Source organism: Staurois parvus, unplaced genomic scaffold (assembly GCF_062004578.1).
Source record: "Staurois parvus isolate SC_StPar_1 unplaced genomic scaffold, SC_StPar_1.0 ptg000096l, whole genome shotgun sequence".
NCBI lineage: Eukaryota > Metazoa > Chordata > Amphibia > Anura > Ranidae > Staurois > Staurois parvus.
The window spans coordinates 3,475,739-3,500,607 of record NW_028317892.1 but is presented as its reverse complement, the minus strand read 5'-3'; the positions used below and the strand labels follow the sequence as shown (position 1 = coordinate 3,500,607).

The 24,869-nt window shown below is 41.4% G+C and overlaps 1 protein-coding gene across 6 annotated transcripts in view; it reads right to left on the bottom strand.

The window, feature by feature from the left end:
• Positions 1-878: 878 nt before the first annotated feature.
• The window catches only part of GATAD2A (GATA zinc finger domain containing 2A), a 112,357-nt gene continuing 88,366 nt past the window's right edge, over positions 879-24,869 (bottom strand). For 4 of the 6 annotated variants that reach the window (XM_089670832.1, XM_089670834.1, XM_089670831.1 and 1 more), the window contains exons 3-11: positions 12,479-12,617; positions 11,493-11,633; positions 11,248-11,364; positions 9,037-9,225; positions 6,821-7,085; positions 5,229-5,518; positions 4,385-4,568; positions 3,710-3,778; positions 879-1,945 (exon numbers count right to left, since the gene is read on the bottom strand). In XM_089670832.1, the coding sequence (XP_089526958.1) occupies positions 1,818-1,945; positions 3,710-3,778; positions 4,385-4,568; positions 5,229-5,518; positions 6,821-7,085; positions 9,037-9,225; positions 11,248-11,364; positions 11,493-11,633; positions 12,479-12,617 (1,522 nt within the window). In that variant the 3' untranslated portion in view covers positions 879-1,817. The remainder of the gene's footprint in view (positions 1,946-3,709; positions 3,779-4,384; positions 4,569-5,228; positions 5,519-6,820; positions 7,086-9,036; positions 9,226-11,247; positions 11,365-11,492; positions 11,634-12,478; positions 12,618-24,869) is intronic. The other 2 variants (XM_089670828.1, XM_089670829.1) reach the window with 2 other exon arrangements.

Sequence of the window (24,869 nt, the reverse complement as noted above, 5' to 3'; positions counted from 1 at the left end):
TATATATATAATAAAAATAAATTGCAAAAGAAAAGAGGGGTAGTTAATTTGACGGATTCAAGAAATTGGAAGTAACTGTTTCCTAAACCATTTGTACTCCTCAAATCAGGAGCGGAGGCTTGGAGAACAGATGATCTCTAAGTGGTGTAAAAGATTCTCTCCTTTGCCTTTAACCATCAAACAGTTGAACATGAAACATTTTAAGGATAAGTAAATCTGTTTACAAGCAATATTTCCAAGGTTTGTGCATTTGCAATTAAATAAGTGCCCCCTCTCTCAAAAAAACAAAACAAAACAAAACAAAAAAAAAAAAAAAAAAACACCCAGGAGTTGCAGTTTATTGAAATATTAACAAAAAGTTTGTCCAAATACACCTGAGTGTCCTATTCTTTACCTAGATTTTATGTGGGAGCAAACATGGAGGGGAGAGGGAGCATGATAAAATGAGAAGTTCCCCTGAAAACAGTCCTACATTGTGGAATGAAAAAAAAAAAAAAAAAAAACAAATATCAGTCTCTCATACTAATCCATCATACACACAAAGTCAAGTTTATATTCTATGGTTTATCATTTATACAAATAAAAGGAAAAAAAATAAAAAATTTCCATTCCCTCCCCACCCCCCCCCCCCAAAAAAAAAAAAAAAAGTCCTAAACAACTGCATATATCAAAAAGGTATCTAAACAGATATCCACACAACAGAGGATTAAAATAAACATTATTGTAAAGGGAAGAGAGGATTTAGCATTTGACAAACTACTTTTTTGCCAATCCGACACTTCCAATGGCCTTAAATAAAACCTGGTTTACCAGCAAAACTGGGGTCATTCCTTGATTACATTGAAACTGAACACAGGGAAAAACATAAGACTGTCCCATTCAGCTTTCCATTTTATTGTTGCAACTTTTATCTATTTTGTTTTTTGTTTGTTTTTTTTGTTTTTTTGTTTTTTTGCAAAGTCAGTAGACAGGAATAAAGGACAGCCATTGAAACAGCCTGAAAATTAATTCTAGAATAATGCAGCAGTTTACCTAAAACAGAGGCCTGAATCAACCCCACAAAATGTCCTCTAACCCTTCACAAGCTTAAGTCCAGTGAAAACTAAGCAAACTGGATTAGAGCAAAAAGAGTTGTATTCAAATATCCTTCTTCAGATAATGAATGTCATACAAATGGGCCATCCACAGCAACACACTCTGTGAGGCATAAACTTCTTTTCATAGAGCTATTTAAATAGAACTATATTTGATGGATTTAACAAATGCTTTTGTTCTGTCTGGACCTGTGCTCCAGAATCAGAAGTGGACCTGATCAATTTAGCCAAGCGAAAAGAGGGAAAAAAAAAAAAAAAATACTGCCTCCTTAAATTTACAGGGAAAAAAAAAATCCAGTTATAATCTTCCAACTGCACTGTGGAGAACTCTCTGATGCCTTCTTTTAAGTCAGACAGGGAAGCAGTTTTTTTTTTTATTCATGGAAATTAAAACGAAGAAAATAAATCTGGGAGCATGATGGAGGTTATGAAAATCCATGATACTTGCCAGCCAGCCTAAAAATTAACAAAAACAAAGTGGCTTTTCTTTTTCCTGTGAACTCCCCTTTCTAGACCAAAGCACACCCAACACCTTACTTGCAGGTTGCTATTAATGTTTTTATATGTAGTAAAAATGTAAAGGAAAGGCGTTGGGACAAGGTCATCCTTCTGTGCGTGGGATGGAGGGAAAGGACAGTATGGGTAAACAGTCCTTTCTGGTCTCATGTTCACTAAATTTATGTTCTTTGTCTTTATTTTTGTCACTCCTGGAGGATGGATTCATTATTTCCACGTAGAGGACTGGGTGATGGAACGGGAAGGAATCATATCTAGGAGGTATTCCCGTTGGCGATCCACAGCTGTAGACTTATGCACAGCAAGGCCAGGGTTAACAAAGGCTAACGTTCCTCCTAAAATGTAACAAAAACAGACACTTAGTAAATCAATCACCATATTTACAATTACACCCCACACGATTTGGTTACACTTTTTAACTATGTCATACATTTTTCAAAAACATATCTTGCACTGCAGCATTAGGGAACAATAGAAGATTTGTGAAGGAAGAATTAAATAATGTCTAGGCGAGTAGAGATATTCAATAATGACCATCCATGCATACATAAGCTCTCCCATTAGACTGCATGAGGGTGCATACCTGCTCCTATAGAGAGCAGAGGAAGTGCGTTTTAAAAACACTCCCAATGGAAACAAATTGGCTGAGAATAATCCATCCTGACCAATAAACCTTCCCCCCTAAAAAAAAAGCTTGGGCAGGGAAATCTTCCCATTGGGGATGATCTACATATAATGGTTCCCTAATCCAGACACATATGGCCAAACATTCTCAGCCGTCTGTAAACACCTTATGCATGTTATTGTCTGTCAGACAAAGCGGTCATGTCTGTAGGCCAACTTAGAAAGCAGCTATCTCTCTTCTGATAATGTACCACATTTTGGAAAGCAAACCTAGTATCATCTGATTTTGCAAAGTAATTATTTCTTGCCTTTGGGTACAAATCCCCATGCAAGACTATGCACTCTCCATCTTCATGAGTTTCAGATGCTACGTTTTCTTCAAACAAGACAAACATACTGGTGCATTGCTTTTGAAAACATTTAACATTTTTATGCAAGCATGTAAGAAACATTAAGTTGCTAAATATTGAAAAGGCTACAATCTTAAGAGTGTGGCTGGCCACACTGACTGCCTGAATGCTGATCCAGCCTTCTGCTTGTGTATGTTTTGCACAAGGTTTTAGAATATGATGCAAGCAAGATCAAGCTCCATTCTAAATAAAATGCATAATAAATACATATTTTAGAAATAAGCTGCTAATGTATGCATTATCGTGAAAGCAGCTCTTCAAACTTATGTTACTTGGGTTCCCATAAGTTAAAACAAGATCATGAAATTCAATTTAATCCAAGCCATATTCTTAAAAGAACAGAATTACATTCCAGGGTATTATTTGTATGAAATTAATCTTTGTTTGCATTTTATGTTAGGAGGCTAAATTTGTATGACCACAAACTTGGACACAACGGTTTATAACCCCCTTAATGTTATTAAAGTTTACATCATATGCCTTGTGACATTGATATATTTAGAAAAGAAAAAAAATCAAAAAAGTTAAGGCAACTTTATTTGTGTTAACACTGAGGCAATGAATTTGTAGTTCCTTGATGAAACTTGCATATCATTATCAATCTACTAAAAAAGGATAATTGCAGGGTTATGTACAAGATGGCTTTTAAACATGACTTGCAAAGGCTCTCTAGTAGAGCTTAATCAAAAGAAGAAAAACTGCCATTATTCAATTATTCATACGCCCGCAGACTGCAAGTTACAAAATCTACTTATGCAGAGGTCACTGGAAGTTTTCAGATCATCAGTCCTGAAAATGTCATAGCATCCATACCTTTGATCATGTTTATCAAATCTTAAAATACTGTACAATTACCATAAAAGCAGTCCTTATGCATGTCCTGAAAACCTACCTGTCCCATACTGCAAACAGATCCTTGGGTAGGCCTGTTTTCAGTGATGATATTTGAACAAAAAAAAATAACAAAATGCTCTTTTATTAAAAAAAAAAAAAAAAACAAAACACAATGCTGCACGACATGTTTAGGCAACTTTGTTGCAGCAACAAAGTTGCTTGTTTGCTTACCCCTGTGCATCTCCACTGTTTGTTTCTTTGATTGTTGTGTCGCTATGACTCTCTGACTAGTAGTTTGCCCTATAGAAGACAATTATAGCCATTTGATGCAGTTATAAAAAAAATCCTCAGAACTGAGGAGTAAAGCTATAAATAAAAAAGTTAACTTATTTTGCAGAAATATGACAGAAGTCGACCTGCATGTATAATCTGTATCCCTTCACCACTATTCCTTTCCAGGAAAATGAATCTGTCCACAGGACAATGGGAGAAATTGTATAAAAACATTTTTATGCATTACAGACCTCATGCATAGTAATGTCTGAATAAAGAACCATTCTTGTCAACAGTGACCAAACTATGTACAAAAATGTTCTTTACTCAGACACAATTATACAGGAGACCAAGAGTTGTTAAGTATCTCCCAAACTGGTAGATGTATCAAGAAAAGGCATTAATCTAAGTATATGAGAGATTGAGAGAAAATTTAGATACTATATATGTGCTTCACCAAGGAAAAGGAGACAAGCAGCATGAAGAGAAAAGAGCTTAGGTTGGCTAGTAGAAAAAGAAAATGCTACAATCATAACTTAAAGCATGAATCTGTCAAGTGAATTACCAAAATATGTTCGCTACACTTCTACATAAGCAGTAATAAGCATAAAGGGGCCATACAGGATTTCTCACCTGCATTCATCGGGGTCTTTTTCCAGTTTCCAGGTGCCAGATTGGTTTTGTTCAGAGAACGTTCTCCGGGTTTAACCGGTCTGTTGGCAAGAGTGGCTGCATTGGGCAGCTTGGTCGTAGTTGGGAACGTATGCAGGACACCTCGTGTGGTCCCCGACAATCCACGGGATATTGGTGTAGGGCTCTTTGAAAAGGTGTTAGAAGCAAACATACATCACTCAATGTTATGCAAACCAAGTATCAGTCATCTACTTACAAATGCTTTAAAGTGTTACTAAACCCAGGACCCTGTATTCAATATATCTGGTCTCTCACAGTACACACAACATGGAAATGCAATTATTTTAGTAAATATAAATTGCTAAATACCTTTTCTCATCAGCAGTTAGCAGTCTTGTGACTTCTATCAGTGTCCAGCAGAGCACTGGTTAAAGCTTATAGGAGTTTTCATTCTGCTCTAGGAGGACGCAGAACCCCTGACCTGTGCCTGGACAGTGCCGATTGGCCCTGTGCTGATCACATGCACTCTCCCAAGAAAAATAAAAAAAAACACCTTTCTAGCAATACACTCCAAACTGAGCATGTGCAGAGTGACTCCACACGATATGTCTCATCAGGAGATGAGAGGGACACTGGAAGAAGGGGAGGATCAGAGAAGTCAGGATCAAACAGCTTTTTTACACAATGCAGAGAATTAACCCCTTTGGTTTCACAGTATAACAAGTATGATTTACAGCATATCCAGACTGATGTTACTGTTGTGGGTTTAGGAACACTTTAAAGAGATGTATTTATAAATACTGTACACATTTCACAACATCTTTACCAGTGCAAGCTTTCTTACTTGTTTCAGAGTGTGATGCTGTACAGAATGCTCTGTTTTGATCTGTGCAGGGGAAGAGCTCTGCTGTAGTATCCTTTGCTCAATCTCTTGCTCCTGCTGCAGAGCTTTGACAAAGGCAGCTTTCAGTCGGTTGGTATGCTCAGCTTTCAGTGCCTTCTTTTGGTTAGAGGTCATGCACACGTCACACATGATGGTCCCATTCTTCTCCTGCCTCCAGCGGCTGGTGAAGTCAGTCTTGCATTGGGCACAACTATAAGGCTCATGAGAGGGTGGCTGCGAAACAGTCTTACCTGAATGGAGATGACAATAGAAAAACTTGAGTTGCACAGTAATAAAAACAGAATATATGACTTGCTGTAAATTCCCTTTATTGGAGTACATTACAGGACACAGGGTGAGTATTTGGGTACATTGTGTTATGTTGCCTTAATGACAGACACTGACAAAAGAGGCGGAAGTACAGCACTATAGAACTCCTCCCACTGCTATGCCTCAGTTTTGTTAGCAAGCAGTAATAGGAGTCTATCATAAAAACAGAGGGGAGGGACCTGTGCCCTGTAATATTCTTCAAGAAAAAAGTAAATCTCCATAATGGGGGCACAGACATATTAAACCCTGACAAGTGTTCTATTTCCTCTCCACTTCAAAAAAAAAAATAAAAAAGTGAATCAGAAGGCGTATTCAGAAGACATTCACCAAAATGTGGTCCAACTGAGGGTGGTGGACTAGAGCAATCAAAGGCTAACAGGCTCATGAAAACCCAAAAGGTTAAGAGAGTTGTTGCTCAATAGAGCCTACAAAGCTACCTGAACTCCTCAGGACCGAAGCCAACATCAGCTGAGGCTTGGCCATCCACATGGTAAAATTTAACGAACCTGTGAACCGAAAACCAAGGTGGCAGCCTTACAAGTCTGAGAAACAGATGTCTAATGCTGAAAAAATCCATGAGGCACTGTAGCTGAGAGAGATACACTTCAAACAGCTCATACCACAACCAGACACATAAGGGAAATATCTTAGTATATCTAGAAACAAAACAGATTGTAGAAAAATTTCCTGGTTAAGGTAAAAGGGGGGAAAAAAACCTTGGTAAGAAAGGCCCTGTGTCTCAAGACAACCTTGGCCTTGTGTAGCACAGGAATCGCTTCTTTACAGGTTAAAGTGGTTTTAAAGGCAAAACTCTTATTTTTCTTACCTTAATCCATTCCCTGCATTAAGATAAAAAACGTTTTATTGTGGTCTGTTTTATTGCTGTGCATGGCTGCCTTTCTTCTCTCCTCTCATCCTTTTCACACAGGACTTGGGCAGCAGCAGGAGGATCTATTGGCTCACTATCTAAAACTACAAACATTTTGGCTGTAAATATTAAAGTATTCAACACCCCTTTTTAAAAAAAAGATTCCAGGACTGAAATTCTTTCCTAAAGTCATTAAAAATGAACTTTTTTTCTGGGAGTCTACCTAAACAAATTAAGGCAAATTGAACCTCTCCAACAGGTCGCTTTTGGCGACAAGTTCCCAAAAGCTCAATATTATAGTATTAGGATAGACAAATGTGTCTTTATATTGTGCAACCTATAAAGTCAAGCTCACCTTGCGACTCCAAAAGATTCTGCACTACTTCCTCAAGTCCCACCAGATATATAAACTCATTATTGGCTGCACTTGGTAGGAAATTGAGTTCTGGGGTAGGTGGTTTGGGTGGGGGAATCTCCAGCAATGTCTTTTCCAACTGCTTCCGTAAGGCAAGCTTGGCAGCTGCTTGTCGACTAGCAGGAGAGTCATTTGCATTGGAGGATGAGAGGCTAGTAATGCCGCTTGCTGCTCCAGCTGAACCTTTTAATGTAGTTGGAGATGCCTGAAAGGAAAGGTTCACAAAATTATACAGGGAAAATGCTCCAGAGGATGAAAAAAGCTAACCGTATTTGTAAAATCCGGGGTTCTTAACAGAGGGTACACTACTACCTAATAGGACTGGTGACTAAGATTTTAACATTCGGTTGGTATGGGAACATGTTGAGCAATCTCCTTGGGCTTTGCAACCACACAAAGGTTAAAGCTGAACTAAATCCTCATATCCTTTACAGTCAAGGAAGCTGCAATCTTAGCGTCAGTTACCGTGGTCCTGCACATGTGATCGGCTATGACACTAGCCATTTGATGGCTTGACAGTTCGGTTAGCAGCAAAAGCAACTGTGGCAGTTATTCACAGCATGCCTTGAATGTATCAGTTATAGAGTTATAAAAAACGTTATACAGTTCACAAACTGGGATATAGCTGAAAATTGATCAATCCTGAAGTACTGACAGCCAATCTAATTTCTTGACGCCAAAAAATGTCAGAACAGTACAGATAAATACAAAATTACCCCTTTTTGCAAAGTAGACAGTCCAACGTATTTCATAAGAGGCATGGCGAGTTTTTTTAAGTTGTAATTGTTTTGTCAATTTTTCGGAAAATGAAGAAATTAAATTGTCACAATTTTTTTTTTTTTTTTACATACTGTCACCAGTGCAGTACAGCGTCAGCATATAACTGGTGTGGCGGTGATCAGGGACACTGACTGGTAACAGTACGAAAAAATATATACTTTTTTTTTTTTTTTTTTTTTTTTTTTTTTTACACAATTTGCTTGCTTATAGAAAATTATTTCTTTGCTACAAGCAAGCATTTTACATGAATGAAATCGATTAATTCAGGTTTTTTTTGTTGTTGTGATTAGCCACAGCTATCACATGACACAGCTGAGCTGTGATTGGCCCAGCCTGTGCATGTGATCGCTGTGACCATTCACAGCTAGACACAGTTGCATACAATGGATGACATGAAAGGAAGCCATCCATTGTATACAACTGCTGTGATTGGTCACATGGTACTGGCAACAGGGCCGGTACACAGATCTGCAATCGGCCGTGTCCGAGCTACACAGCCAGCGACAGATCTCGCCACAGCGCAGCCCTGCAGGGATGCGCAAAGCGCAATCCAGGAAGGACGTCATATGACGCCCTCCCGGAGGGACGAAGTGTTCGCCCAGCCATCATTTGACCATAGGCCAGGCGGCAAGTGGTTAAACAATGTTTATGCACAAATACTTCTTTAACTGAAATATGCAAGTAGTCAAAAGTGAAAAGATAAGCTCACTTTAAAAATAAATAAATGCACCTTTGTTTGCAAATTTTTTACTGAGAAGCCTGCAGCACATTGCACCTGCAATCAGCGGGTACAATGTCAGGCTCCTGCAGACTGTCAGCTGTCTGCTCATACCTCCATACGGGCAGTTACTGAAGTCCAGAAGACTCAAAGAACTACTAAAGTGCTCACCGGCGCCCTCACAGTCCATTGAGAACTACAAGCCAACTGCTGTGGTGCAGATTGGACTTCTAGTTCATTCATTCACAGTGTGAATGAATGGACTGTGTGGATGGGGCCCTGCATAGCCATGCTGTTTTTGAATAGTGACAGCAGGTGCAGGAAGAGGATCCCTGGCTAACTGTCACAATGGAGGATCAGGTTGAGGTGCAGGCAGGTACTTTAGTAACATGTTACATCCTGCAACATGTTACTAAAAAGGTAAACTTATCCTTTAAGCATTCCAAAACTAAATGTACTGCACACTTCATTTACTTAGTACATAATTATGGGTAATTCTAAAAGCAAGATCCCCCCTTAAAAGGATTAGCAGCAAGAGAGTATTTCAATAACTGCAACAAATTCCAAAATGTCAACAATAAGACTTATTCATGATACAGAATATGCTTCAAGTGCAGCTTGGACATAAGATGATACAGATTTCATATTTAATACCAACCTGTGGTATGTTGACCAGTAAGCTTGTGTTTGCCACATTGGCCACCCGTATCAGACCCTGCTGGATGATCCTTTGACCTTGCATCTGCACACTAGGAACTGAAGCACGAGGAGCTAGCAGTAACGGAGGTGGGCCTGTGCTTGGATGTTGCCTGATGTTGTGCATCTGCTGAGGAGAGACAGAAATGGGCTGATGGTGGGAGGGAGGGAACAAAAGAGGCAATGGGAGAGGTGAATGAGAATAAAGAAGATGAGTTGTGAAAAAGGAAAACTAGTATTTTGGAAAGACGAATATATTTATGTTACTACAGTTTCTAACCGTTCCAAGTACCCGTTCACACATATGCTAGCGTGGTCATGTTCTGTACATTAACCTCCAGTAAGGATTGCCCATGGGCAGTGCTCTGTAATTTTCAGAATAGTGTCCTACTTTTAAAGGATGGTGCTATAATCCTACGGTCAAGCAAATTGCTAATTCCTTCAATAAACACAAGAATTTATTTTTGGATCTGGTACCTCTAACTGAAACTTTCCTGACCTGTACACCGAAGTATTTATAGCTTACAGTAAAGAACAAAAGCTATCCTGAGATACTTCATATTTTGCCTACTAATGTACAATAGGTTATCATTTCACAGCAGTTTAAACACCTCACTTCAGATTGGCCGCTTTGTTTACAGGGTAAATGGACTCTTAGAAAAGGTACGGTACACATAGTTTAGGCCAGGTGGTCTAGTTAGGTTGGGAACCTTGTCTAAAAATTAAACAACCTTAGTAATGCAGGTGAACTGGGGAAGGCGGAGAGTGAAAAAGTGTTGAACAGCCATGAAGGTATTTTGTCCCATGGACACACAGCACTGTATTCTATATAAAAGGGGTAGTTTTACAGAACAGCTGTATTTATACTGAGATTAAATTAACACACAGGTGGACTCTGTTTACTAATTAGGCAACTTCTGAAGGCCATTGGTTCCACTAGATTTTAGTTAGGGGTATCAGAGTAAAGGGGGCTGAATACAAATGCACGCCACACTTTTCACATATTTGTAAAAGAAAATAAAAATTGAAATACATTTATCATTTACCTTCCACTTCACAATTATGTGCCACTTTGTGTTGGTCTATCACATAAAATCCCAGTAAAATCCTATTACCTTTTTGGTTATAACATGACAAAATGTAGAAAATTTCAAGGGGTACGAATACTTTTTCAAGGCACTGTATTTCTCCCTGATGCAGTAGCTCTGAGCTCAGAGCTTGACAGCTCACTGGAGGTGTTCAGTAATGACTAGGTCTCTTTTAGCAACATCCTGGGAGTATTCAATTCAGGCTTTATGAGGAACGTACATGGTCTAATCCCTTGCAAAGGGCATTATTCAACTTTAGTCAGAGCTGCAGTTCGATTTTATTTTTTTTTTGTCATTAAATTGATAGAGCTCTAGGCTGAACGGATAAGACCTGCTGTTGTAAATTATCTTCTTCATAAAGCCATATTCTACGCAACTGATACTTTCATCATCTTTTTCCTAACGTAGTTAGAGGGCTTAAACAAAAAAAATGGAAACACTACATGATTTGCAGGTGTGAAAGGAATGACATTTCTCATTGAAAGCAGAAATGATGTAACATTCTTTTGCTTCTACTGTGTGATGATACACCTAGCTAACAGGTGGGAAGCCTCACTTTCGTCATTCAGAGCTCAATCTCAATCTTCACGAAATGGAAATTGAGTTCTGCAGTCACTTTTGCAGCAGTTTTCTTATTCCGAGCCACAATTCTGTGCAATGTCCTTTTGTCTCTTTCGGTCAGTTGACCATGTCAACCGCGCTTATGCTTATCAGACGTTTTCCCGGAAACTGTATACGCTGTCAAAACTTTTGATATTTTACCTCACAACATGGCAAAAAAATTCAGTCACAGATTCACCAGCTAAGCAGCCACCAACAATTTGTCCTCTTTGAAGCCCAATAAGCTCTGACATGGCTCTGTATTACTAGCAGGGCACACAGTGAATGACGAAAGTGAGGCTTCCTACCTGTTATCTAGATGTCTCATCACACAGCGGAAGCAAGAGTGTTACATCACTACTGCTTCCAATGCAACACATATCACTTTCAAACCATGCTGTGTTTCAGTTTTCTTGTCTAACCCCTGTATATTGCAGATTCAGTCTGTTCAACAGAAAAAACAGCAAAATTTCAAATATGCTCACCTGTGCACCTCTAACAAGAGGTGGCATAACTATCTGGTTTGATTGCTTGGCCGACGTTTGTTGTCCACCTCGTACCAGAGGAGGAGGTATGACGGTGCCAGAGATGCGCGATGTCACCTGCAAGAGAACACTAATTGAACGTCCTTTGCTCCATTGACAAGTACTAATTTCATAAAATAAACAGAAGTTAGGCAAAACAAAAGCATACTCAAATATAGGAATCAGTGAATAAGCAGATGTTTTACCTTCTGTGGGGCAGTCTCCTTCTGGATCTGACTCTGACGGAGCTTTTTAAGTAGCACCAGTTTTGCTTCTTCTAACCGTAATTCTTCTTTTAGCTGCTTTATAATACGTTCTCTTTCTTCAGGGCTGCTTTTCTGCAAAAGCTACAGAGAGACAGCAAAAGATCACACAAGTTAAAGATGCATATCAGAGAGACAGCCAAGACCTATTTAAATGGGCTAAATCAACAAATCTTATCCAGTTTTAATAGTTAAACAAAAAAAAAAACAAAAAAAAAAAACCCACAGCTTAAAATGCACCAAAAACAGTGAAAATATTTCCCTTTAAATCCTATAGAACTCTTCACATCTGTGCGCTGCGAGTGCAGTGTGTTTTGAGAAGTCCCGCATGGTGCATCTTTGATGCCCTGTTTCAGAGGTGCAGCTCTCATTGAAATCAATGGGAAATGCAACAAATATGAACCAAAGTTGTGTTTTTGACCTGCGTTTTAAGTCACATGTCCATGCTGGAAGTCAGGCAAGCAGAAAATGCACCAAACACATATTAAGGCCTCAAGCACACTAGACTCCTTCCCTCCTGGCAGCAGCATTTTGGCAGAAAAAAAATCGTACACACATTTAGGTACATTTAGTTCAAGAGTTTGGGTGTTAATTTCATTGAACAAATAAATAGTTTATTTTGGCCACTGAATGAATTCACACTTGAGAGCTAAACACGTCTAGCGTTTACTCACATTTAAACAAGTGAAGCCGTTTTTCTGCCAAACACGCTGCTGCTGTTCCTGAATGCGCCAGCAGTGTTTTTTCTGCCTCTAAACTCCTTTAGAATCCTATGAGCAGCTGAAAAAACACCCAATGTGCATAAAGCATTTTTTGAAAGCACATAGCCATATAATCTAAGGCGTAGAGAAACCAGGTGCATCAGGAAGAAAAAAAACCTGCAATGTGAAAATGGAGGTTTGCAAAATAGAAAGATGCATCCTACTCACCAAAAAGGTTTCAGAATGTGGCTCCTTTGTTTGCCTAGATAAACCATTCATCCGTGGACTGGAAGGTTCATTATCAGATAACACAATAACATCAGGGGAAGGAACTCTCTTTTCCCTCTTCATGTCACTCTTCATGTCACTGAATCAAGAAAACACATTCAATTTAAATCCAAGCATTTAATTCACCAACGCATCAAAAACCTGTTATCTGCCCTGTACAATTTACTGGAGAAGGGTTGGTAAAAATAATACAGGTACTATAAGAAAACTTGTAAATTCAATTGTGGAAAACAAAAATGGGGGCCCTTGAAATTGTTACACTTAGGATACACCCTTAGAAAAAAGAAAAAAAAAGTCATGTGCTTGTTTGCATACACTGACCCACGAAATCAGCACACTACATTTCAGATCTTGTACAACACAATGAAACTGACAAAATGTAGTCCAAGGTTATAAACAAGCAGGATTATTGAAGATCTGCATTTACCAAAATCCACACAAAATACTTGCAAATCTAGATGACTTCTAGAGCCTAGAAAAAAAAAATATATATATATTTTTTCCCCCCACAATAATTAGCATATACTATGGGGTTAATTTACCAGTGGAGTAGAGAATGTGAACTTTGGAAGTGTATGTTCCCTGCACTTCGTAAATAAAGCTGTGCTCACTATAATAAGCCAATCATGTGCAAGCATTTATTTCTCTTGCAGATGGGTTTGAAAGTGAACACTGCTTTACCATATTCGCTAAGCTGCGTGACCTCTTATTAAAATGTACTGGATATTTTCAATGACAGAAAAAAAAAAGAAAAAAAAGAAAGCTAAAACTTAACTGGCAATATACCAGAATACACCTGCCCAATAACTTAAGGATTAGCACTTTTACCCATAGGTAAACTGGCAAAAGGGAAATATTTATCAAAAACCACTAGGTGGCAGCAGGACCATGCAAAGGATGAATGAAAATCAAAACAAAAGGAAAAAGAACGTGCATCAAACTTGTGCTTGTGTGTTAGTCAAGCCTTTATAGTCATCTGTGTACCTATTGGGAATATTGCCTCTCCGTTCTGGTGTGGACACCTGGGCAGGAATTACAGAGGCTTCAAACTGAAACAAAGGTTTTTGTGAAGTCTGATTTTTTGATAACCACGCTGGAGGTTGAAAATTTTTATCAGGGATTTTACTGCTCCCTTACTTCTGTAGCAATGACCACACAAATCACGATGGGGCATTTCCCCACCAGAAAGACAGCAGTGGAACAAATGTCACTTTTAAAGACACCTAACAATGAAATGCATACAACCTTTAACCACGAGCTCCTGAGGATTTACCCCCCTTAATGACCAGGCCTCTTTTTGCTACTCGGCGCTGCACTAATTCAACTGATAATTGCGCCGTCATGCAATGCTGTACCCAAACTAAATTTACGTCCTTTTTTTCACACAAATAGAGCTTTCTTTTGGTGGTATTTGATCACCTGTGCGCTTTTTATTTTTCACGCTATAAACAAAAAAAAGACCAAAAATTTTGAAAAAAAAAAACCAATATTTTTTAATTTCAGCTATAAAAAATATATAGTAAACTCAAATTTGGTTATAAATTCAGGCCAAAATGTATTCTGCTACATGTTTTTGGTAAAAAAAAATCCCAATAAGTGTATATTGATTGCTTTGTGTGAAATTTATAGCGTCTACAAACTATGGTATAGATCAGCAATGGGCAAACTACGGCCCGGCGGACCTTTTAATCCGGCCCGCGGAGCGTGATGCTGTCAGGATGTGTGTAGGCGGGGCAGCGTGACGAACGTGAGGGGAGCTAGGCTCCTCTCACAGTCCGCCCTGAAGACCGGTGTAGCATGAAAATCTGTCTCCTATGAGGATCTGTCCCCCTCGACGTATCTGCGCATGTGCCGGAGATCGCCAATCGGCTGCTAATGCCTGAAACTGGCACATGCGCAGATACGTCGAGGGGGACAGATCCTCATAGGAGACAGATTTTCATGCTACACCGGAACGGCGCGGGAACACGGCGAGAGGAACGCGCGGAGGAAAGGTAAGTGAATTGACACAGGGGGGACTTGGGGACTTAATATGGGGGATGATTTACTATATGGGGGATGATTTACTATATGGGGGATGATTTACTATATGGGGGATGATTTACTATATGGGGGATGAATTACTATATGGGGGATGAATTACAATGCTTACTATGGGGGAATATTACTATACTTACTATGGAAGACACATACACATCATTCATCTACTCTTGGTCCGGCCCCCGGGTCCAATATATGAACCCATTGCGGCCCTCAAGTCAAAAAGTTTGCCCACCCCTGGTATAGATACTACAATTTACGCCATTTTATTGCTATACAGTGCTGCGCTAGTTTAAAGGACAATTGCACGGTCATGCAATACGGTACATAAATTAAATTTATGTCCTTTTTTTCACACAAATAGAGCTTTCTTTTGGTGGTATTTGATCGCGTGTTTTTAATTTTTTGCACTATAAAAAAAAAAAAAAAAAAAAAGGATGACAATTGAGAAAAAAAAAAACAATATTTTGGACTTTGCTATAAAACATGTTCAGTAAAAAAAACTTAAAAATCTAATTTTGTCATAAATTTCGGCCAAAATGCATTCTGCGACGTCTTTGCTAAAAAAAAAAACCCAATACGTGTAAATTAATTGGTTTACGTGAAAGTTATAGCGTTTACAAATGGCGGGAAAGATACTCGGATTTTTAATTTTTTTTTTATACTAATATTGGTGCCGATCACCGACTTATGGCGGCGATCAGTGACTTATGGCAGGACTGCGGCAGACATTCTGACACTGGGGAGGAACTGACTTGGGGTCACTGACATCCCCAGTGACACCAATACAGTGATCAGTACAAAAAAAACAAAAATGACACTGTACTAATGGCACTGGGGAGGAAGGGGTTAACTTTTTTATTCATTGAAAGGGTTAACTGTGTGAGGGGAGTGTTTTACTAGGGGGCGGGGGTGTGTACTGCACAGAGAAACTCTGATCGGGAGAGAAACTCTTCTCTCCCGATCAGCCTGTCAGGAGCTGTCAGGGAACTGACAGAGAGCAGAGCTGCAGTAGCTCTTCTCTCTGTCAGTGATTGCCGCTAATCGGCGGGACACAGCCGGTAATGACCAGTTGTGACCTGGCGACTGACACCTGCGGCTGGGATCAGCGGTGCAGGTAGGGTGGCGGCGCGCCTCCTACCTGTTTTGCAAAAGCGCATTTGCCCAGCCGTGCTGCCCTGCCGCCGTATTTCTACAGTGGCTGGGCGGCATGTGGTTAAATGCCATATCCCTGGGTGTCAATTTCAACACATCCCTGCAATGTTATGAAGTGTACCATTACTGGAGAAAAAGTATGGAAGGCAACAAGTGTCCACCTGACAAGGCAAGAAGCATTGACAATTGCATACAATATATGTTTTGGATTTCAGGTCTCCCCAAGTGCTAGTAAAGGCTTCTTAACCACTTTCCGTAGGCAATGTACTGCAAACGGGTGGCAGCTACAGGACCAGCGATGTACCCATACATCATTGGTGCTGTACCAACATTTGTGCTGAACCAACATGTACGTCATTGGTGCTGTATCCCACATTTGATGGAATGTGGGTCCTGGTAATTGGGACCCGGTGATCATGTGATTGCTATGCAATCACATGATCACGACAAAAAAAAAAAAAAATATGAATCAATCTGATTCATAACAGCTTTGCGTCTGTTCCTGGAGAGCTGTGATTGGCCCACAGCTCTCACATGATACATGGGGCCAATCACAGCACCCTGTACCATGTGACAAGCTGGAGTCAATCACAGATCACCGTTTTGAACTGTTGTGAACTTAACCCATTCAGGACATTTCAAAGCAAACACTGCATTGCAGGAGCAATAATTATGTTGCTCCAGCAATGCAAAGTGTGAAAAGAAAAAAAAAATCCCTGATCACAACCTCCAGAGTAGTGATCCACATATCATCCAGTTGATTCTCCAAAAATGCTCAACCAGGAAGTGCTGAGCGCTTCCAGGATGGTTAGTGCAGAAAAAAATTGTGTACTGGAAAGCAGGAAACATTTAAGTTATTCAAGGTAAGATTATGGCCAAATTTTGCTCTGGAGCTTCAAAACTTATTGCTGAATCAAGCATAGTTCCATCAAGTATTTTAATATATACACAAACCATTTAAAAAGTTACTCTTCCCATGTGCAAGCAACAAGTCTTTTGGCTTGATGTAAATGTAGTGTTTAACTTTCGTCTGCTAAAATAAAAAATAACCTGTACACCCTTCAAAATACTTGTAAAAGCATGTAAACATCATAGGAACAGACCTCTAAAACCTAAAAGGTTGTTTTCACAGCTTACAACAAAAGTATACAACTGAACAGAACTGAAAAACAGCTTCCAGAACATGTTAAAAGGATAAGTTCACTATGGCAACATTGTACTACTCTGATGAAAGTATTGGGGGGGGGGGGGGGAATGCTAAAATACAAAATTGAGAATTTTCAGCGTTTTTCAACTACCCGCTCCCACCATGTGCGCCACTTTCTATTTGTGCCCCCCTACGCCAGTCCAGGGAGAGAAAAGAACACAGCACTAAGTAAAAGCACTAACTACATTTTACACACACACACATGTTAGATTAGCACATTTACCCCTTTGATCACGCCATCCCCCAGCCAGTCTCATTAGTACAGTATCAGCATATAGAATTTTTCACTGATCACTACCAACATTAGATAATGTCAGGGTCTTGAAGATCCTCTCCCAGCCAGGGTCAGCTAGCATACCACTACTATTATAAAGTTTGTATGGATCAATATATTGATCAAACCGAACTATAATAGTGCTTCCTTCGTATAGTATCCCCAAAAACGTAGTGTTAGTGGGATCAGCCCCATTTGCTGTCAGCACTAGCATTTAGCCGCTCCACTGGTTTTCATGGAAGATTTGTATGCTTTGATTGTGGGCCAAAGCAACACACACACACACACACACACACACACGCTCCTGCCAGGCAATTCACATGGAAACCTATCACGGTTTGCAAATTTAAAATGTTTTGGGGGGTCTAACCCTCAACATGGCTGTTACAAAAAAGAATGTGGTCATATTGGTCCACTGACCAGATTCATCATATGCCGTGTTCTCTGCCGTTACATACATGCCCAACAATGTACTGCTAAAACCAGGATAATGTCTGCAGCTGCAGGCATCATCCTGGTATAGTTTTTTTTTCAGCTGGAGGTTGGCTTTCATGTAAAAACAAAAGCGAATTAGCCACTGGATCGCTTTTACAAGCAGTAGTAAGGGACGAAGGGATGAAAAGATTTATTTCAGTAATGCAACTTAAAAGGTGAAACTAATATATGAGATAGACTCATTACATGCAAAGTAAGATAGTTCAAGCCGTGATTTGTCATAATTGTGATGATTATGGCTTACAGCTCATGAAAACCCCAAATCCACAATCTCAGAAAACTAGAATGTTACATGCAATCAATAAAACAAGGATTGTACATAGAACAATATCAGACCTCTGAAAAGTATAAGCATGCATATGTACTCAGTACTTGGTTTGGGCCCCTTTTGCAGCAATTACTGCCTCAATGCGGCGTGACATGGAAGCTATCAGCCTGTGGCACTGCTGAGGTGTTCTGGAAGACCAGGATGCTTCAATAGCGGCCTTCAGCTTTTCTGCATTGTTCGGTCTCATGTCTCATCTTTCTCTTGGCAATGCCCCATAGATTCTCTATGGGGTTCAGGTCAGACGAGTTTTCTGGCCAATCAAGCACAGTAATCCCACGGTCATTGAACCTGGTTTTGGTGCTTTTGGCAGTGTGGACAGGTGACAAGTCCTGCTGGAATATGAAGTCAGCATCCCCATAAAGCTCGTCTGCACAAGGAAGGGAAGGCCAGATAAGATGCATCTGACGTTTGTTGTTCAGTAGCGGCTTGACAAGAGGAATACGACATTTGAAGCCCATGTCCAGGATCCGTCTGTGTGTGGTGGCTCTTGATACACTGACTCCAGCCTCAGTCCACTCCTTGTGAAAGTCCCCAACACTTTTGAATGGCCTTTCCTGACAATCTTCTCCAGGCTGCGGTCATCCCTGCTGCTTGGGCACCTTTTTCTTCCACACTTTTCCCTTCCACATAACTTTCTATTGATGTGCTTTGATACAGCACTTTGGGAACATCCAACTTCTTTTGCAATTACCTTTTGAGGCTTTTCCTCCTCATGGAGGGTGTCAATGATGGTTTTCTGCACAACTGTCAGGTCAGCAGTCTTTCCCATGATTGTGATTCCAACTGAACCAGACTGAGAGACCATTTAAAGCAGCGGTTCTCAACCTGGGGGTCGCGACCCCTTTGGGGGTCGAACGACCATTTCCCAGGGGTCGCCTAAGACCATCGGAAAACACATATTTCCGATGGTCTTAGGAACCGAGACACCGCTGCAGTCTCCGGCGATGTGTGGGCGGGATGATACGCTGCTGTCACCCGGCCACACCTCCAAGATCGCTCAGCAGCTCCGCCTCCTCGCCGCTGATTGGCCACCGGAACTGTAGCTCAGGAGAGGCACACAGGCGGCCAATCACCGGCGAGGAGGTGGAGCTTGGAGAGGAGGAGCCAAGCGGCAGCGCGCGGACATCAAAGAAGACCGAGGGAGCGAGTGAAGAGGAGAGCGGCCAGAGAAGGAAGACAGCTGACAGGTAAGTGAGAGAGCGAGCCCAGGCTGGAGCAGGGGTCAGCAAGGTAAGTATCATTGGTGTCAGTGGGAGGAATAGTGCCCCATCATTTGTGTCACTAATACCAACGATGGGGCACTATTCCTCCCCCCACTGACACCAACGATGGGGCACTATTCCTCCCCCCACTGACACCAACGATGGGGCACTATTCCTCCCCCCACTGACACCAACGATGGGGCACTATTCCTCCCCCCACTGACACCAACGATGGGGCACTATTCCTCCCCCCACTGACACCAACGATGGGGCACTATTCCTCCCCCCACTGACACCAACGATGTGGCACTATTCCTCCCCCCACTGACACCAACGATGTGGCACTATTCCTCCCCCCCACTGACACCAGTGATGGGGCACTACTCCCCCCACTGACAACAGTGATGGGGCACTACTCCCCCCACTGACAACAGTGATGGGGCACTACTCCCCCCACTGACAACAGTGATGGGGCACTACTCCCCCCACTGACACCAACGATGGGGCACTATTCCTCCCCCCACTGACACCAACGATGGGGCACTATTCCTCCCCCCACTGACACCAACGATGGGGCACTATTCCTCCCCCCACTGACACCAACGATGGGGCACTATTCCTCCCCCCACTGACACCAACGATGGGGCAGTATTCCTCCCCCCACTGACACCAACGATGGGGCAGTATTCCTCCCCCCACTGACACCAACGATGGGGCAGTATTCCTCCCCCCACTGACACCAACGATGGGGCAGTATTCCTCCCCCCACTGACACCAACGATGGGGCAGTATTCCTCCCCCCACTGACACCAACGATGGGGCAGTATTCCTCCCCCCACTGACACCAACGATGGGGCAGTATTCCTCCCCCCACTGACACCAACGATGGGGCAGTATTCCTCCCCCCACTGACACCAACGATGGGGCAGTATTCCTCCCCCCACTGACACCAACGATGGGGCACTATTCTTCCCCCCACTGACACCAACGATGGGGCACTATTCCCCCCCCCCTCCCCTGACCCCAATGATGGGGCACTATTCTCCCCTCCACCACACTGACATCAATGATGGGGCACTATTCCTCCCACTGACACCAATGATGGGGCACTATTCCTCCCCCCACTGACACCAACGATGGGACACTATTTCCCCCCCCCCCCCTGACCCCAATGATGGGGCACTATTCTCCCCTCCACCACACTGACACCAATGATGGGGCACTATTCCTCCCACTGACACCAATGATGGGGCACTATTCCTCCCACTGACACCAATGATGTGGGACTATTCCTCCCACTGACACCAGTGATGGGGCACTACTCCCCCCACTGACACCAGTGATGGGGCACTACTCCCCCCACTGACACCAGTGATGGGGCACTACTCCCCCCACTGACACCAGTGATGGGGCACTACTCCCCCCACTGACACCAGTGATGGGGCACTACTCCCCCCACTGACACCAGTGATGGGGCACTACTCCCCCACTGACACCAATGATGGGGCACTACTCCCCCCACTGACACCAATGATGGGGCACTACTCCCCCCACTGACACCAATGATGGGGCACTACTCCGCCCACTGACACCAATGATGGGGCACTATTCCTCCCACTGACACCAATGATGTGGCACTATTCCTCCCACTGACACCAGTGATGGAGCACTACTCCTCCCACTGACACCAACGATGGGGCACTACTCCCCCCACTGACACCAACGATGGGGCACTACTCCTCCCACTGACACCAACGATGGGGCACTACTCCTCCCACTGACACCAACGATGGGGCACTATTCATCCCACTGACATCAGTGATGGGGCACTACTCCTTCCACTGACACCAATGACATGGCACTACTCCTCCCACTGCAAAATTACAGTTATGAAGTAGCAATGAAAATATTTTTATGGTTGGGGGTCACCACAACATGAGGAACTGTATTAAGGGGTCGCGGCATTAGAAAGGTTGAGAACCACTGATTTAAAGGCTCAGGAACCCTTTGTAGGTGTTATGGCTTAATTAGCTGATTAGAGTGGGACACGGAGCCTAGAATATTGCATTTTTTCACAATATTCTAATTTTCTGAGATTGTGGATTTGGGGTTTTCATGAGCTGTAAGCCATAATCATCACAATTATGACAAATCATGGCTTGAACTATCTTGCTTTGCATGTAATGAGTCTATCTCATATATTAGTTTCAACTTTTGCACAATATTCTAATTTTTTGAATTTCACCTGTATATACACACGCACCATAGTTTGTAGACGCTATAACTTTCACACAAACCAATTAATATACGTGTATTGGGATTTTTTTTTTTTTTTTTTACCAAAGACATGTAGCAGATTACATTTTGGACCAAATGTATGAAACGTAGTTTACTGGATATTTGTTATAACCAAAAGAAGAAAATTTTCCAGTCTTTTTTCAGTTGATCTCCACTGTTTTTTTTTATTTTTTGTGAAATAAAATCACCAAAAGAAAGCTCTTTGTGTGAAAAAGACAAAAATTTCATTTAGGTACAGCCTTGCATGACCATGCAATTAAAAGTTGAACTAGCGCAGTGCAGAACAGAAGAAAAATGGCCTGGTTATTAAAGGGGGTAAATCTTCCCGAGGGCAAGTGGTTAATGCACATACATTTACTGCTGTGGTCCAATTTGTCAGGTTGTAATGTACACGTGTCATCTGTAAAACCAACTGAGTTATAACATTTTTCCACTCTTCCCTAAAGTGAAAAAATAGCTGCAGTTCCGCATCAAAAACCATGAAGAAAAAAAAAAAAAAAAAAAAGTTACTTTGTAAAGCATGAAGAAACCCAAAGATGACATACACAAAAAAAAATGCAGCATTTTTACATGGATTCACCTGCCACAGAATCCATTTCTACTGCAGTGAAGAGATCATTTAATTATAAGCACCTTGCCTAGGGACCATAGTAACCAACAGCTCTTCAGTCTGACATGAGAAATGAGGAGGCTGTTTAATATCTCAGGTAACATGGCTTTAATCCTGCATGCTGGTATGGAGATAACCACGTTCTATGAGCCAGCTGCCAAGCATTACTGGGAAAAAAAAAAAAAAAAACCACACCAAAAACTTGATAGTATCCTATTTTACCACTCAGATTTTCCAATGACAGGAGCCAAAACGCCTGACAGCACATGAATTGCTTTGGAAGTGGCTAACCAGAAGACTTGGGCTCTATTCACACCAGTCTACTGCAGTGTGCCATGCATTACCACAATGCACGTTACGTGGATTAGTGCACTGCAGTCCAGTCCAATTCATTTTGAATTGAATCACAACACTCCAAGAAAATGCAGCTTTAAAATGTGTTGCAGTGCACTGTATTCAGACTTTGATGCCCTGGTGCATTGTCAATGCTCATTTTTTACGTGTTGTAACATGCATTGTGTTAAAGTAGCCCATTCACATAGGCTGGTGGTGCACCAAAACATCCACTAAAATTGACATGCACTGCACTGTCCTGCCAAAAATGGTGCATGTCAATTTTAGTGGATGTTTTGGTGTACCACCAGCCTATGTGAATGGGCTACTTTAACACAATGCATGTTACAACACGTAAAAAATGAGCATTGACAATGCACCAGGGCATCAAAGTCTGAATGGGCACTAAATGAAAAGTTTGCAGAGTTCCAATTCATTTCATTCCCCTCCGCAAATAGAAAAAAACCCAAAAAAAACTAGCTATTCATGACAAAGTCAGTCAGGGTACATTCACACTTGTGAATGCACCCTGCCCAAAATTATATGCAAGAAATCCAACGGGGGGTTTCCACAACTAGCTGCGACATAGGCAGCAAAATGAAAGCAATGGGAGGCTGCTAACTCTCCCAGCTAAATCGCACCCCCACTTGCATGGAGCAATCACAAATTTTCTATATCAAAAGCTTGGCTGTAAAAGTATGGAAAGTAGCATAGCCAACAATCATTAAAACTGCATTCTGGGGAGAGGGAACACAGTTTTGCCTAGGGGATGATGAATAAGGAGATATTTATCTTTTTCTCCACTCTTTCAAGGGTCGACACTCTCCTCTGTCATTTGACGCTTTGTAATGTGAGCGGACCATCTACAGCCACCTGCTAATCTTGCATTGTATGGGTTGACATCAGAGCTGTGACCAGTCAGGCTGGAATGTGGTTACAAGTACTCTTCAAAGAGGTAGTAGGGATTTAAATAACACCCTGATGTCCACTTTGCCTTAGGCTAATGCAGATCCGGGACAGAGTCCCTGATCCCCATATCCAGTTAGTGCTCCAAAAATGCTCAACCAGAAAGTGCCCAATGCTTCCAGGTTAGGTTAGCACAGAAAAGATAAGTTATGTAAGGTACGATTATGTCAAAATTTTGCTCTGGAGCTTCAAAACTTAATTGCTGAATCAAGCATAGTTACATAAAGTAATTTAATATACACAGTATATATATATATATATATATATATATATATATATACATACATATATATACATATATATATATATATATATATATATATATATATATATACATACATACATACACACATACATATATACACACATACATACAGTCATGGCCGAAATTGTTGGCACCCTTGATATTTTTCCTGAAAATCAAGTATTTCACACAAAAAAGGTATTGCATTAACACATGTTTTGCTATACACATGTTTATTCCCTTTGTATGTATTGGAACAAATATAAAACAGAGGCAGAAAAGCAAATATGACATAATGTCACACAAAACCCCAAAAATGGGCTGGACAAAAGTATTGGCACCCTTAACTTAATATTTGGTTGCACACCCTTTGGAAAACATAACTGAAATCAGTCGCTTCCTATAACCATCAATAAGCTTCTGACACCTCTCACCCGGAATTTTGGACCACTCTTCCTTTGCAAACAGCTCCAGGTCTCTCTTATTGGAAGGACACCTTTTCCCAACAGCAATTTTAAGATCTCTCCACAGGTGTTCAATGGGATTTAGATCTGGGCTCATTGCTGGCCACTTCAGAACTCTCCAGCGCTTCTTTGCCATCCATTTCTGAGTGCTTTTTGACGTATGTTTGGGGTCATTGTCCTGCTGGAAGACCCAGGATCTTGGACGCAAACCCAGCTTTCTGACACTGGGCCCTACAGTGCGACCCAAAATCCTTTGGTAATCCTCAGATTTCATGATGCCTTGCACACAGTCAAGGCACCCAGTGCCAGAGGCAGCAAAACAACCCCAAAACATCATTGAACCTCCACCATATTTTACCGTAGGTACTGTGTTTTGTTCTTTGTAGGCCTCATTCCGTTTTCGGTAAACAGTAGAATGATGTGCTTTACCGAAAAGCTCTATCTTGGTCTCATCTGTCCACAAGACGTTTTCCCAGAAGGCTTTTGGCTTACTCAAGTACATTTTGGCAAACTGTAGTCTTGCTTTTTTATGTCTCTGTGTCAGCAGTGGGGTCCTCCTGGGTCTCCTGCCATAGCGTTTCATTTCATTTAAATGTCGACGGATAGTTCGCGCTGACACTGATGCTCCCTGAGCCTGCAGGACAGCTTGAATGTCTTTGGAACATGTTTGGGGCTGCTTATCCACCATCCGGACTATTCTGCGTTGCAATCTTTC